The sequence below is a fragment of the Pinus tabuliformis genome, chromosome 6 (genome assembly GCF_031772625.1).
Source record: "Pinus tabuliformis cultivar Carrire ecotype Pingquan chromosome 6, CPIR1, whole genome shotgun sequence".
NCBI lineage: Eukaryota > Viridiplantae > Streptophyta > Pinopsida > Pinales > Pinaceae > Pinus > Pinus tabuliformis.
The window spans coordinates 932,531,205-932,548,123 of NC_142292.1; the positions used below are offsets into that span (position 1 = coordinate 932,531,205).

The 16,919-nt window shown below is 42.7% G+C and overlaps 1 protein-coding gene across 2 annotated transcripts in view; it reads right to left on the bottom strand.

The window, feature by feature from the left end:
* Positions 1–16,919, bottom strand: part of LOC149261988 (putative sphingolipid transporter spinster homolog 2) — a 486,467-nt gene that overhangs the window by 432,466 nt on the left and 37,082 nt on the right. For both annotated transcript variants that reach the window (XM_089423163.1, XM_089423158.1), the window contains exon 2: positions 16,660–16,791. In XM_089423163.1, the coding sequence (XP_089279289.1) occupies positions 16,660–16,791 (132 nt within the window). The remainder of the gene's footprint in view (positions 1–16,659; positions 16,792–16,919) is intronic.

Genomic DNA, 16,919 nt, shown 5'->3' on the forward strand with positions numbered 1-16,919 from the left:
AAATGGTTTAGAGAAATCTGGAGTTGCCAATACCGGGGCATTAGACATAACTTCCACCAATTCTTCAAAACACCTTCCTGCTTCCTCATTCCATTGAAATGAATTCTTCTTTAAAAGGTTTGTTAGAGGTGCAGTTATATGTGCATAGTTTTTAATAAATCTTCGGTAATACATATTCAATCCTAAGAACCCTCTTAGTTTGGATATATTAACTGGTTTGGTCCATTCCTTTATAGCCTTGATTTTATTAGGGTCCACTTTTACTCCTTCATGGGATATTATGTGTCCGAGATATTCTACTTCTTCCTTCCCAAAGGTGCATTTGGATTTCTTGGCGTAGAATTGATGTTCTTGCAGTAGTGTAAGAACTTTATCCAGATGTTGTAGGTGCTCCTTCCAACTTTTACTGTAAATTGAAATATCATCAAAGAATAATAATACAAACTTTCTAAGATATGGACGAAATAACTCGTTCATAGTGGCTTGGAATGTTGTTGGTGCATTGGTTAATCCAAAGGGCATTACTTTAAATTCATGTCAAAAACCAGCTAGGAAATCATACATGCAACCTGTTACTTGCAAGTATTCCTGATGAAGCCACTAGATCCAACTTTCCCTTGCTTGATCCTTGCTTTCTTTTGTTTTCTTGTCTTTCCTTTCTCCTCTTAGTGCTCTTTTCCTCTTTGAAACCCATTCCAAAACTCAACTAACAAAAGGCCCCAAACTGATGCTCTGATGCCTTTTTATTATTGTTGCTTCTAATTTCTTCATTTTCCTCTATTTTCCTTCAATTTCCTCCTCACATGCAACCCGTGACCTTTCACCTTCATTTTCTCATAATTTCCTTTATTTTTATAAATAAAATGCATATAATGTATTTTTGCCTTTTCAAAGCCTTTGACAATGTTTTTGCCAATTTCCCCTTAACCATAATAAACAACAAATGATGCCCACTAGGATACTTTGCCCAACATTCAGCTTGCAATACGTGTCCCATGACCTTGGTTTTATTTTGTCTTTCTTAACTTTATTACATGAACTTTTAACGCGGGGCTATTACAAAAGGGTTCCAGAAGGTCGGAGAGACAGTTTCTCAGCCAATGGCAGATAGAACAGATACAGGGGCAGCGTATTCAGGCAGAGCGTAGAAAGCACTGCACAAGGGTGACGCAGGACTGCACAGAGGCTATTTGGACGGCTCACTTGGAGTTGCAGTCAAAGCTCAGATTGCTAGTGCGGTTTACGAAAATTCCTCACAATATTTTTGCCAGTAATTTCTCTGCAAGATTGCCAGTTTTCGACATCCAAATTGTACTCATAATTTCTCACTACTGCATAATAATAAAAACCCTCAGTTGTTGCATTGGTTTTCACGCATTGAGTTTTTCTAGGGACATCTGTCAAAATAACTATGTTAATATTTATGTGTGTGTGCTAGTACATTTCTCAGTTTCCAATGCTATTTTCTTCTACATTTTATTTGTGAAGGTTGCAGTGTGAATTATTTGGTGTTTGTTGTAGCAAATAAATTGTTAAATTAAATTAACAATTAGAAAAATAATTTCAGATGCTGCAATAGAATTTCAGACTTGATTTTTTCACACGGTATCAGAGCGTGATTGATCAGTCGGGAGGCTCAGAAGCGGAAGAAGAAAATTTCGCCATTTAGAGAGAGCAGCAGGCCGAAATTTTATTGTGTTGTGTAGTACCTAGCCAGGCAGTTCGAATTGTTGGCCAAGGGTTCAATTTTCAGTTGCAGGGTGGCAGAAAATTCGATTTGCCCAGAATAGTGATTCCAATAGGTAGAGGGAGCAGCAGCAACTCAGATTTTTGCTGAGCATATTCCTTGGTGTGGGGAAACCAGTTCTACAAATGAGGGTTTTATTATTCTTCAGCAAAAATTGAGAATTACAATCTGCTTGCCTCTCACTGGCAAAGCTCCGACAAATATTTTTCTCTTCACAAAAACAATCTAGAAACCACAAAGTCTCTCTCTGTAGATGTATACAGCCTCGTTATGCAATTGGCACTTCTCCCTATAAACTTGCACTGGCTACTCCAGTAATTCGCATTAGCTCTAGGAAAATTATTATGCAAGCAAATCAACCTCCAACAACTCGTCTGACTAACTCGCACTACCTTCGAATGATAACTTCAGCAATTGGCAACTGAAATGAGCCTCCCTATCACTTGCACTAGCTCACTAGCTATTCGCACTGCTAAACTCGGCCTCTTCTTCTGTTGATGAAATCAACCTCCTTCCTTCCACTGGAAACTGGAAATTACTAAGAAAATTCCTCCACAAATTTTCTCCCCAATCTTCTCTGCTAAAACCCTTCTATCGGTGTCTCCCTCGCTTAAACTGCACCCTTGCTATCGCTACAAATGAGTGATTCGAACTCCTTTTGATGTCTCCAATTGACCCATCGATTTGCTCTTATAATCTCTCATTGAAGAATCAACAACCATGATCTAATCACAATCAATGGCTAAGATACTCTTGACCCCATCAAGTGACTTTTCCAGAAGTCCAGAGCAAAATTGATTTACCTCAATTGATTTGATTTAATTAACTAGTTTTCCTAAGTTAGACTTAGGAAAATATTTAATAATTGGCTAATTAATCTAATTAAGGGATTTTCCCTAAAAACATTTTTTGGGTCTTGGAGATAATTATCCTCTTGTATTCCTTACCCTCTTAGACACCAATAGAGACTAGAACACCAGTCTGAGCTGCTCAAAAATTAACTACCTCTTAGCGAGGAAGGTGTTCTCCACTAATCCCAACTTATCCCTTAAGTAGACAAATTTTGCCTTACCCAAGGCCTTCGTGAGAATATCTGCAACTTGTTGATCTGTGGGAATATAAGGTAGCCAAACTGATCCATGTTGTACACAAACTTTGATGAAGTGCTATATGATGTCGATATGCTTCAACCTATCATGGAAGACTAGATTCCCAGAGAGCCTGATGCAACTCTGATTATCACAATAGATACTAGTTGAATCCAAGTGTTGACCAAATAGTCCCACTAGTAGCTTCCAAAGCCAAATAGATTCACATATAGCCATGTTTGCTGCCATGTATTCTGCCTCTACAAAACTCAGTGCCATTGAATTTTGCTTCCTGTTGCACCAAGAGACAATCCCTAATCCAAAATTGAAGCAATACCCTGAGGTGCTTTTCCGATCCACTGAAATGCCTACCCAGTTTGCATCTATATATCCCATCAAACTGACACCACCACCTCAAGCATATCTCAATCCATACTCGATTGTACCTCGTAGATATCTCAATACATGTCTCGATGATGTCCAATGTACCCTCTTCGGCTCTACCATGAACTCAATGAGAGTGTTGACCACGAAACAAATGTCTGGCCTTTTGTTGACCATATACATAAGAGATCTGATGAGATGCTTATACAAGGTTGGATCCACTGCTCTGTCCTCTAAGGCATCTATCTTCCTCAAATTGGTAATCATAGGCATAGATATGGGTCTACACTGTACAGTCCTGCATCCTGAACCTCTTCAAGATCTCCATAGTATATCTCCCTTGCCCAAGGAAGATCTCCCTATTTGTCTACCATACCTCCAGTCCTAGGAAGTAATGCATCAGTCCCAAGTACTTCATCTCGAACTTTGTTTCCAAGTCCTTCTTGTAGTCCTCTATGAGCCCTAACGACCTTCTCAGGAATAGATCATCCATATATAATACGAGTATGACTAGCTCACCTCCTACCATCAGATAGTAGAGGTTAGAATTTGCCTCGCTCTTCACAAAGCCCATCTACTGCAAGTAGTTGTCAATTCGACCATACCATGCTCTGGGAGCTTGCTTGAGTTCGTATAGCACCCTGCAAACATGCGTATCTCTCTCATGCGTCTCAAATCCCTCTGGTTGTTCAATATACACCTCCTCTTCCATCACCCCGTTCAAGAAAGTTGTCTTGACATCAATCCGGTGAATATGCCATCCCATCTACGCTGCTAATGATATTATGACCCTGATAGAAGTGTATCTAGCCGCAACAGCAAAGGCCTCCTCATAGTATATGCCTTCCTTCTGCGCATAACCCTTGGCCATGAACCTATCCTTATATTTCTCCATGTTTCCATCTGCAACATACTTGATCTTGTAGATCCATCGAAAGCCAACTACTGACATGTTCACTGGTCTAGGAAAGACCTCACATACATCATTGGTCATGAATGAGTTGTATTCCTCCACCATTGCATCCTGCCACACCTAATGTTGTGCAACCTCCTGATAGTTGGAAGGCTCTCTATCAATGACCTCTATCACTAATCCCTTATATCTCTCTAGTTGTCTATGCTCTCTAGTGCTCGCCCTAGGAGCTCCCATGAACTGTTGCGCATCCTTCCATTTCTGAAGCACCTCCCCTAGTGGTGGGTGGAGCTTCAAGCTCCTCATCCTGCCCGTACTACTCCATCTGCTATGAACTCACTGGACCACCTGCACCAGAGCTAGTGCTCGTACTGGTAATAGTACTTGTGTTATGTTGTCCCTATGGTTGTTGCTCAACCCTTGGAGCTTTTGTTGGCCCACTCTGATCATCTGTTCGCAACATGCAATATCTACAGAAAGCTCTCCTCATGGAATTTAAGATCACATCTCACAATGATCCTCCTACTACCAAGAATATAGATCCTATACGCCTTGGATGTTTTGCTATATCCAACGAAATAGACCTTCTCTGTAGTCTAATCCAATTTGGTGCGTTTGTCATCTAACACATGTCAATAAGCTATACTGCCAAAGATTTTGAAGTGTCCAACCTCTGGATTCTTCCCTGTAAAGGCCTCTTCCGGTGTCATCTTCCCTAATGCTCTATGACAAACCTTGTTCTGAATGTACATTGTTCTGTTGCATGCCTGTAATGTCCCTTCCTAAATTATTTTGGAACAGAATTAATTCCCCAATTTTGAGAACAATTTTGGAGGCTATGGGACCCACTCATTTTTGGTAAAGGACTTAGGAGTTAAAAGGAAGTCATATTATTTTGATAGTGGAATGTGGGGGCCACCCACACAATGAAAAAACGCACTTCACTTAGCCCATGGTTCAAAATGCTTAGGAGGGAATTTGATTTGCTTGGCGAAGGGGCCCATATGGAAAGGAAGGCCCACAAAATTATAAAAGGAGGGAGCTCAACTTCATTTGCATCTTTTTGGCATATCAAACTTAACTCAGTTTCTCGAGTTGTTTAGTCAGGGTCACTTGTTGTTCAACATGAGTTTTCCAAGCGAAGAACTCACCCCTTCTTCAGGGGACTTCGAGTGTCACCCTAGAGAGATTCTTTCACACCTATCCGAAGGAGACTTAGAGTGAATTTTCTAGCATTTGCATTCAGATTTGCCAAGCAGTGTGTATTTCTGGAGAACACAGGAGAGGCTCTTGAGGGAGTCATTTCAGTATTCTTTCGGAGAGCAATTGCCAGAGGAAATTAGGAGAAGGGAGCTCAAGTATTTTGCAGGATTTATGGGGAGTTTGGGAGCTGGAGGAAACAGTTATTTTCTGAAGTGAGTTTGTTGCTCCTAGGCCTGCACAGAAGGGTGTCACTGGGCACACGTGGGAGTGAGGAGCTTACTCATTGAATCTAGAACTTCCTAGGAGAAATAAGGATAATCTTTGTGGAGTTGATTGCAGTGTTTTTTGAGTGTTTTTGGGGAGGTTTGTTGGTGCATTGACAGGCAACGTATTTCAGTAGCCAGTGGAGAGCATAGGGCCTTTGGGGGTTGATTTTCAGAGGTCGGGATTAGGCCAAACCCTTTCTGGGTTTTGGTGGGTTTTGCTTGAGGAGCTTGGAGGTAATTTTGCAAAATTTTCTGAGCACCAGAGGGCTTTCCAGCGATATCTTTGCAGCAGACAGTGCAGAATTATTGGGGCAGCACAAAGCAGTACTTGGGCAATTGATAGCAGCATTCGGGCCTCATATTTATTCACCTAGGCTTTGCTCTGCTTGCCTTTGAGGCAAGCCCAGGTGCATTCCTTCCATATATTTGTACTCTTGCTCCAATTTATAATAAAATGGCTCAGCTCCTTCTACATTTCTGGTTTTTCATGGGTGCACGCTAAAGTTGAAATTTTTTGTGGTGTAATTTTGTTGTTTTCTTTGCATATCATTATTTTTCCTAATTCGCAACATTACAATGGTATCGGAGCTCAGATCTTGGCTCAGTTGTGGGGGACTTTCCTATGACTGAGGAGGACAAACAACATATTACCTATAGGAGGCAAAGGCACCAGAGCAGGGAGAGGGAGCTAGAGATCACTCCAAACATTGAGGACCATGGGAAGGCAGTGATAGTAGAGCATATGGGGGAGCCCAAGAGCAAGGAGGAGTTGGCCTTTGACAGTCTCTTGAAGGCCTTGAATGATTTGGCAAAGGTGCAGAAGGAGATTTAGATGAGATCAAAATGCAAAACCGGGAATGAAACACTCACCGGGATTTTCTATTTGGAGAGACTTTTGGAACCTCTCAACAATTTGACCACCCTTCACCTACTGAGCAGCCACCATCCTCTTGTGGGCCAACTAGAACCATGCTACCTTCTTTCCTACCCTTGGCACCAGGTGAACAGGGAGGAGTTGATGATCAGATGCCTATGGGAGAGTATTTCAGGGAGTGGTCATCCATGGGAGAAGACTTCAATGCAGCACTATCTATCAGAGATTATTGCCAGCTTAAGCAGAATGAGAAGAGGAGCTATGGAGGCCAGGGCACACAAAGCTTTGAGTTGCAGCGCATCATTGGGAGAATGTACTTCCCCACATACGATGGCACTACCCAGTGCACAACTCGTGCTTAGGTGGAGAAGTTGGACCCCTATTTCCAGCTCAACAGGAAGACGAAGGTAGAGGCCATTAAAATGGCCACTTTGCAACTGGAGGGGGAGGCAAACGGCTGGTGGTTTCATGGCTTGTCCACTCTGGGGCATGTAAAGCGAACTCCTATGAGGATTTCATACGAAGAGTAGTGGAGCGTTTTGATCAAAGCGATTCGAAGGCTCACTTCAGCGAGTTGACCCAGCTCAGGCAAACAAGACATCCAAAGCACTATATTTTAGAGTTCGTGAGGGTCTCAGTCATGGCACCAGATTTTTTGGATGGTAGGCGAGTGTACACATTTGTAGAGGGGTTGATGCAGCCACTGCATGAACTGGTGAAGTCACACAGGCCCTCTACTCTACTGGAGGCCATGACTTGTACGAGAGACTTGCAGGGGGCCATCCCCAAGACCTGGGCACCTATTCCACTACGTACTCCCTACCTACAGAAAGGGAGTGACACTAGACCACCACCAGCACAGAGAGCAGCCCAAGGGCGTGGGCAGCTGGACGATGAGACTAGGAGAGACCTCAAGAAGAGGAAGTTGTGCTTTACATGTCGAGAGCCATGGGCACCGGCCATCGGTGCACAGCTATCAAGGCCCATTATATCAAGGTCTTCTCAGACAACAATCAAGAGGATGAGGTGTAGTTGGAATACGGTGGGGGAGACAGTGAGGGTTCGGCAGAGAGGGGACCAACACCACCACCCCCACATGGGGGAGCATCTTTAGCACCATTTGGGTGAGTGCTAGCCTCTTTGTGCGGGGTTCCCAAATTTCTAACCTTGAGGATCAGAGGCACAGTGCAAGGGCAGCATGACTCAGTCTTAGGAGCCAGTGGGGCCACCCATAATTTTATTGATGCTCAGATGGTCCAGAGGAGAGGCATCACCACTGCAGAGTTTGAGGGGTTTTCAATTCTGGTACCAGGGGACAAGACTATGCAGTGCACTCGATATGTCCCTGCTTTGACAGTGACCATGGGGAACTATTCGATGACAGACCATTTCTTCGTGGTAGATGTATCGGGCACCAATGTGGTGATGGATGTCGAATGGTTGTATTCCCTTGGCCGAGTTACCACGGATTGGAGGAAACTCGAGATGGAGTTTACTAGGCCGGATGGTATGCTAGTAGTTCTTCGGGGCATGCATTCATATCCTCCACAGACAGTCTCGGCCCACAGGATGGAGGTCGATTTGAGGCATGGGGACATAGCATGGGCAGTAGAGCTGAGGATTTCAGAGGTTGAGGGGCAAACCAAGCCGCCACATCCTGACATATAGGCTATACTGGACAAATATCTAGTAGTTTTTGGAGATATACTACCAGGGCGGCCCCCAGACAGGGGGTTTGAACTTTGAGCACACCATAGAGCTGGAGCCTAGTGTGCAGGCAGTCATCACCACACCCTATAGGCATCCCAAAGCCTATAAGGATGAGATTGAGTGAAGCATCAAGGATTTGTTGGCGTTGGGCCACATTAGGCCGAGTTCTAGTCCTTTGGCTTCTTCGATAGTGTTGGTGAAGAAGGAGGACAGAAGTTTGCACATGTGCTTTGATTATAGGGCGCTCAACAGGAAGACGTTGAAGAATCGGTATCCCATACCGCCTATTGATGAGCTATTGGAGAGCTTAGAGAAGCTAAGTTCTTCTCTAAGATAGATTTGCGGTCGGGGTATCATCAAATCCAGGTGAGGGATCAAGACATCCCGAAGATAGCCTTCAAGTGTCATTATGGGCATTTCGAGTTCTTGGTCATGCCTTGTGGGTTGACCAATGTCCCTGCCACTTTTCAATCATGCATGAACCATGTGTTCAGGGGGTAGTTGAGGAGATTTATGTTGGTTTTCTTCGATGACATCCTGATCTACAGCAGGACGTGGGAGGAGCATCTACAGCACCTAGAGACGGTGTTGCGCATTTTAGAGGAGCAACAATTCTACGCCAAGTTGTCCAAGCGTGAGTTTGGGCTGACAGAGATGCTTTACTTGGGACACAGCGCAGATGGGGTCAAGGTGCATGAGGAGAAGATCAGGGCCATTCAGGACTGGCCGGTATCTAAAGATGTGACAGCGCTAAGGGGGTTTTTGGGCATAAGTACTTATCACTAGAAGTTCGTCAAGGGCTTCTCACAGTTAGCGGCACCCCTCACAGATTTGACTAGAAAGAGGGCTTTTGCATGGACGGATGGAGCTCAAACAGCTTTCGATCACCTCAAGGAGGTGATGAGTAGTTGCCCAGTATTAGCACTCCTAGATTTCACACAGCCATACACATCAGAGTGCGACGCATCAAATGAGGGGATTGGGGCAGTTTTGTCCGAAGATGGGCACCCCATTGCTTTCGAGAGCCAGAAGCTACTACCACATGAGCGGTCGTATTCTATATACGACAAGGAGATGTTGGCCATCATGCATGCGTTGGCCAAGTTCCGGCAATACTTGGTGGGCAACCGGTTTTGGCTGAAGATAGATCACAACAATCTTCGCCACTTCATGGGGCAACAAGGCCTCAATGACAGGCAGCAGAGGTGGGTCAGCAAGGTGCAGGCCTATGATTTTGATATTGAGTATGTGCAGGGCAAACACAATGTGGTAGCTGATGCACTATCCAAGAGACCTGCGGAGCTTTCACTCATGAGCATTTGTTATGACTGGAAGGCACAGTTGTTGGTAGAGTACTCCAAGGATCGGCGGGCATGTGAGATTTTGGAAGGCATTTACACAAATGAGCGCTATCGAGTGATGACTTAGATTATCTACTACAAGGGGCACATATTCTTGGTTCCAGGCTCATTGTTGAGGGAGTGGATACTTCATGCAACCCATGATTCTCCATTGACAAGCCATCAAGGGTTCAGGAAGACGTACATGACAATGAGAGAGAGCTTCACATGGAAGGGCCTCAAGGGGGATGTTTTGCGGTATGTGCAGGAGTGTGAGGCCTGTCAGAGGAACAAGGGGGATTTGACTCATCCAGCCGAGTTGTCGCAGCCTCTCCCCATTCTTGAGGGGAAATGGGAGAGTCTCTCTATGGATTTCATCACAGGGCTTCCAGCAGTGCAGGGCAAGGATTGTATCTATGTGGTGGTCGACTAGTTGACCAAGTATGCCCATTTCTTTGCCAATCCGACATGATACTCAGCCTCTCAAGTGGTAGAGTTGTTCTTTAGGGAGGTCTTCTGCTTGCATGGACTCCCTAAGGCCATAGGCAGTGATAGGGACAGTCAATTTATGGGAGGATTCTGGCAGGAGCTCTTCAGGCTAGTGGGTACTGAGCTCACCCCGAGCACTAGTTACCACCCACTGACAGACAGCCAGGCGGAGAGGGTGAACAAGTGGATAGAGGGCTATCTCAGGAATTATGTGACCGGGCAGCAGAGGGCATGGATTCGATGGCTACACTTAGGAGAGTATTGCTACAACACCACCCGTCATATGTCCATCGGTATGTCACCTTTCCGTGGTTTATATAGTTATGATGCTTTGTCTTTTGTTGATATTGTTTTTGGAGATAGTCCGGCCCCAAAGGCCAAAGATTGGATCCTAGAGAACGAAGACATCCTCAAGGCTCTCAAGGATAATTTGCTGACAGTTCAGAATTAGCAAAAGATGTATGTTGATAGACATCAGGTTCAGAAGCACTTTGAGGAGGGGGCCTTGGTGTTCCTGCAATTGCAGCCATACAGGCAGTCGACATTGAAACAAAAGGGGGCCGAGAAGTTGCAACCACGTTTTTATGGGCCATACAGGGTAATCAGGAGAGTTGGAGAGGTAGGCCTTGGTGTTCCTGCGATTGCAGCCATACAGGCAATCAACATTGAAACAAAAGGGGGCCGAGAAGCTGCAACCATGTTTTTATGGGCCATACAGGGTGATCAGGAGAGTTGGAGAGGTAGCATACGAGTTGGAGCTACCACCAGGGAGCAAGATCCACAACATTTTCCATGTTTCATGCCTCAAGAGGGTGTTGGGGCAGCAAGTTACAGCAGTTGTGGAGTTGCCTCCGCTTGATGATGAGGGGCATCTGGTTTTGGAACCAAAAGCCATTCTGGAGACTAGGGAGAGGAAGTTAAGAAGAAGAACGATCAGGAAGTATTTGGTGCATTGGAAGAGTTTATCGGATGAGGATTCCACTTGGGAGGGTGAGCACATACTAGAGCATCCAATGCTGAAGTTGCTTGGGGACAATCAACATTTGGGAGGGGAGGACAGTAATGTCCCTTCCTAAATTATTTTGGAACAGAATTAATTCCCCAATTTTGGAGGCTATGGGACCCACTCATTTTTGTAAAGGACTTAGGAGTTAAAAGGAAGTCATATTATTTTGATAATGGAATGTGGGGGCCACCCACACAATGAAAAAAACGCACTTCACTTAGCCCATGGTTCGAAATGCTTAGGGGGGAATTCGATTTGCTTGGTGGAGGGGCCCACATGGGAAGGAAGGCCCACGAAATTATAAAAGGAGGTAGCTCAACTTCATTTGCATCTTTTTGGCATATCAAACTTAGCTCAGTTGCTCGAGCTGCTTAGCCAAGTCACTTGTTGTTCAACACGAGTTTTCCAAGCGGAGAGCTCACCCTTTCTTCGGGGGACTTCGAGTGCCACCCTAAAGAGGTTCTTTCACACCTATCCGGAGGAGACTTACAGTGAATTTTCCAGCATTTGCATTCAGATTTGCCAGGCAGTGCGTATTTTTGGAGGACACAAGGGAGACTCTTGAGGGAGTCATTTCAATGCTCTTTCGAGGAGCAATTGCCGAAGGAAAATAAGAGAAGGGAGCTCAAGTATTTTGCAAGGTTTTTTGGGAGTTTGGGCGCTGGAGGAGACAACTATTTTCTGGAGTGAGTTTGCTGCTCTTGGGCCTGCGCGGAAGGGTGTCATTGAGCAGACGTGGGAGTGAGGAATTTGCTCATTGAGGCTAGAACTTGCTGGGAGAAATAAGGATAATCTTTGTGGAGTTGATTGCAGCCTTTTTGGATTGTTTTTACGGAGGTTTGTTGGTGGATTGACAGGTAGCGTATTTCAGCAGCTAGTGGAGAGCGTAGGGCCTTTGGGGGTCGATTTTCGGAGGTCGGGATTAGGCCAAACCCTTTCTAGGTTTTGGTGGGTTTTGCTTGAGGAGCTTAGAGGTAATTTTGCATAATTTTCTAAGCACCGAAGGAGGGGTTTCCAGCTATATCTTTGCAGCAGACAGTGCAGAATTGTTGGGGCAGCGCAAAGCAGTACTTTGGTAGTTTATAGCAGCATCCGGGCTTCATATTTATTTAATTGGGCTTTGCTCCGCTTGCCTTTGAGGCAAGCCCAGGTGCATTCCTTCCATATATTTGTACTCTTGCTCCAGTTTATACTAAAATGGCTCAGTTGCTTCTACATTTCTGGTTTTTCATGGGTGCATGCTAAAGTTGAAATTTTCGGTGGTGTATTTTTGTTGTTTGCTTTGCATATCACTGTTTTTCCTAATTAGGAACATTACAATGCCTCTAACCATAGAAACTTGGGCATATCCTAGTCATATAACATCGCCCTTGTTGTGTTGATTTTCCATTGTTCTATGCTTAACACAATCACTTACAACAACTCTTCTTCAATTAGCAACCAATTTCCAATATGATTTCAATCTTCCAATATCAATAAGCAACTGTAGATAGACAAGTAAACCAAATGTGCAATAGAAGACGGCCAAGAACAATAGAGACACAACAATTTGGTCAAAGACTACGGAAAAACCTCACAAGGGGGAAAACCCTTTCCAAATTCTTTTTCTATTAGATCGTCATCAAATGTTTAGCAAAGAGATACAGTGTCCAAGTACATCATCAATGAGTCAAAGGTCAAAGCCTTGACTATCTAAACCAACCATCCAATATCCAATCAAAATGAGCCCAAAAGTCAAATCTGCAATTTTTGGTCAGAGTCAACAACAACCAATTATGCTCTAACTAGTGAATTCGGTCAAGGCAACAATCAACTCGGCCTCCTTAGCTTAGTCAAACTTTGGTCAAAACAATCAACAAACTCTACCCACAAATTGGTCAAAGTCAATTTTGACCTGTAAAAACCCTAGCACATAAATTTTGGTCAACTCTGGTCAAAATGCTCTTAAAAATCTTAGTCAACCTCCCAGTCAACTCAGCTTTTCAAACATATCCAAACATTAGTCAAACAAAGTCAAATCCTCCACAGTCAACCCTAGTCGAAACAATCCCAAACAGAAGTTAAACTCGGTCAACAAAAAAAGACTCTCGTTTTCACGTGTGAACTCAGCGCTACAATTTCAAACTTGTACAAACCAATGAGAAGAAAAAAAGATGTGATGTGAAGCCTCCAAATGATGCAAAGTGATGTCTATTTATATGAGGTTGAGGAGGTTGAGTTTCCTTGCCTAGGCCGACTTGAACTTTTGTGTAAATGTGGGTTTCACATTAAAAATAATATTTTCCCTTAAGCAAATTAAATTCTTCCAAGGGCTAGTATAGTATCTAAAGGATGAGGAGGGCTTCCCAAAGGAGGGAATTTCTCCCTGAGCTCGTTTTGTTCTTTCACTCTATGACCCCATTCTGATGTGGGTTGTATGGGGTTGTCCACTCCCTTCTGATGCCCTCCTTCGCATAGAACCCTGTGAAGGCTTTATTTGTATACTTGCCTCCATTGTTTGTTCGAAGCACCTTGATCTTTTTACCTATCATGTTCTTCACAAGCACCTTGAACTCTTGAAAGCTACTGAAGGCCTCATCCTTTGTCTTCAAGAAATAGATCCAGCTTTTGTTGTAGAAGTCATCGATAAAGGTCACAAAATACACATAACCCCCTAAGAGATCTAGTAGACAACGAGCCACATATATCTGAGTGTCTCAACTGAAGCACGCCACTGGCTCTACTATCACTCCATGGGAATGTTCCTTTAGCAAACTTCCCAAGCACGCACCCTCTGCACACACCATCATGTTCTGTGCTTAATTTTGGAACTCTTGTCACAGTCTCCCTAAGCAATCTAAGTGCTCCATGATGTAGGTGTCTCATCCTCCTATGTCATAACTCTCCCATGTCTCTTCTACTGCTACTGCTAATTAGTGCCTTTGGAGAATAGAATTGCAACTTGTACACCTTGTTGCTCCTTACTCCAATCCTTTTGACCTTCTTCCAACTATGGCATTTGATATAACACCTTTTGCCCCACAAAATAGACATCGTAACCCTTGTCTTGGAATGCAAAAACTGAAATCAGGTTTATGCCTATACCTGGCACATGCAGCACATCTGTAACAATGGTACTCTTGCCTGACTCCCTCTGAATGTTCATGGTCCCTCTCCCGAGTGGAGTATATTTAGTCTTGTTTCCCATCTGAATCTGGAAGTTGATCTCCTCTTCCTTATAACTAGAAAAATATTCTCTAATTCCTGTCTTATGTGTTGATGCTCCATTGTCAATATGCCATACATCTGTTCACGTAGAGCTAGAGAGGCAAGCTATGAGAGCAAATTCGTCCTCTAGTCTCGAAGACAAATCCTCAATGTCCACTGAAGTTGTTTTCCACTGCTTCCTCTTTTTCTCTCCCTTCTTTCGGTTAGGACATTCGCTGACATAGAATCTTAGTTGCCCGCAACCAAAACACTTGACCTTACTTAAGTCTTTCACATAATGAATAGACAACAGTTTTGTAACCCGGGGGAAATTTAGGCTTAATCTCTTTCTTTCAATTGTGTGATGGCAGTGTTGCATAATTGATAGGAGTTGTCTTTTAAAGCCTTGATTTCCTTTCATGCAAGACTGGTTTTGAACCACAGTGAGTTCTTGAGCTTCGCGACTGTCTGGACTCTGAAGACTTGAGGGAACATCTATGTCAATCAATCGAGGAGGGCCTAGTTGCAAGAACCCAATGGTCCCTTAGATAAGTTTATTGTTTGAGTTGCCACTAAATTTATTCTAATTACCTAAAGTCTCAGGAAAAAACTCTGAAATGGAAACCCAGGGCAATGATTTTCCTGTGTGAGACTTTCCTTAAGCAGTGAGTTAGGTCCCTAGTGTAGCAAATCACTTTTATCTCAATCTCCGCACAATTAATGTTAAGTAATTGTTTGTCAATTATACCACCCAATAGTTCTTGGCTTTCATTTCATCTCTCTGGTGCTCCTATGAATTCTCACTCTAAAGCACTTATGGATAAGCTCTAGTGTGCAATAGTTAGAACTTAGGGCTTTATGTTGTGCTACCCAAGTGTTGGTTTTGTCTTGTTTATTCCAAGAATTAGGCATTGAATGTCGGTTCCATTCAATCCCTTCACTCTGTGATCAATCTCAAGAGTCAAGAAACATCATCATGAGGAAGAGAAGCACACAAATGGTACATAAGAATTGTGGAAAACGTGGAACAAAACATCAGGGCAGAAAAGTTATTGCTACTAAGTTGTTTTTGTTGAGAAGATAGTGATGAAGTATGAGAAGAGGTAATTTTTAAAGTTTTTGAAGATGTGAATTTTGGAAAACTCTCATAACATGTTTGTTTTGGTCACAAGGGCAGTTCAATATCTATTACGGTACTGGGCCTGATGATGACTTGAGGTTTTTGGTCCTCATTCAGCACTAGCCAATTAATGTGTACCCTAAAAACTATGGTTGAGCATTTCAAAATTGGGAGTAGTTCAAGTCATATTGCACACTGTTGCAAAAATCTGCTACATGGTTTGGTGTAATCCAATTCAAAACCTGTCAATTGGTGATTTGGAGTAATCCAGTTCAAACCCATGGTAATCAGTTCTGTAATCCAATTCAAAACCCATTGCAACATATTCAAGGTGATCAACAGTTCAAGAGCTTTATTAGAGCTCCTGTTTTGAAGGAGAAAGTACTGGAGGAGCAAACATCAAGTTGAAATGTTAATGAGAATTTTTTGATTATGTATTAAAGGGAATATGTTTGTCCAGTGTTGGGGGAAGCGTGATTGTTGTTATATGGTTCAATCTATGTTTTTTTATGTTTTTTATATCTAATTCATTATTCTACATGTTTTTGTTGACATATATGTATCAAAATATATATATATATATATAGATATATTATATAAAAAACGCTCCGGGATTCGCTCCCGCTCCCCGCTTTCGCTCCCACTCCCAAGTAACAGTGTTTGTCATTTAATAACATTAATGATAATTAACTTAAGGTTAGTTAGGTCATTACATCACCTTAACCATCTTAGGGTACTATAAATGATGTAATGCATGATCAGATAGGTAAGTGTGGTACATGTATTTGGTGTACTTGGGTAGCTTACATCAAGATAAAGCTTCTGATGTACTAATGCAGCATCATTAATAATATCTGGCATTTAATGTTCTCCCAGCATATCATATTTTTATTTTCAAGTGCATATGAAATTATAAAATGTTATAGTTTTGTCACAAGTTTCTGTTAATCACCTGTCACGTTTATACAAAAATATTATTATTAAATCTTCAACTATCTTCCCAATATTATTAGTTGGAGTTGAACTCAGGTGAAGCCTTTTCCAATGTATATTTGTGCTTCACTTATCCCTTCTAACAACTGTGAAGCAGAGATCCAACATTTGATGCATAACTGATACTTGTGCATTGTCTCTCTTCTAACTAGGAGAAATTCCAGAGAAACAGAACTTCATTATCGTGTCCTTAGTATTCATGACTGTTAAATAAAATGAAGCTACACCAAATAATCACACATACCAATTTGTAGTTTATCATACTAAAAATTACGGATATGGGAGTGAACTAACAATTTACTTGACCAACAAAATTCAAAACCTTTCAAAGAGAGCTTACTGAATCCCACTGCCTCCAGAGCATGTATCACCGTCTGTGCAGCTTCCCAGACTTCCATTCACACCATTACTTGCTATGGCTCCTCGATCAATATAGCTAAGCATGTTAATTATACAAAATATGGCTAGCAGTCTGGAAACAGCACAAAACAAGCCATCATTAACACCACAATTCAAAGCAAACAATTCAATGATTTGTACAAATATGGCAGAATGATGACAGACATGAATCTGATAGCATTATAATTAATCATTGCCAAA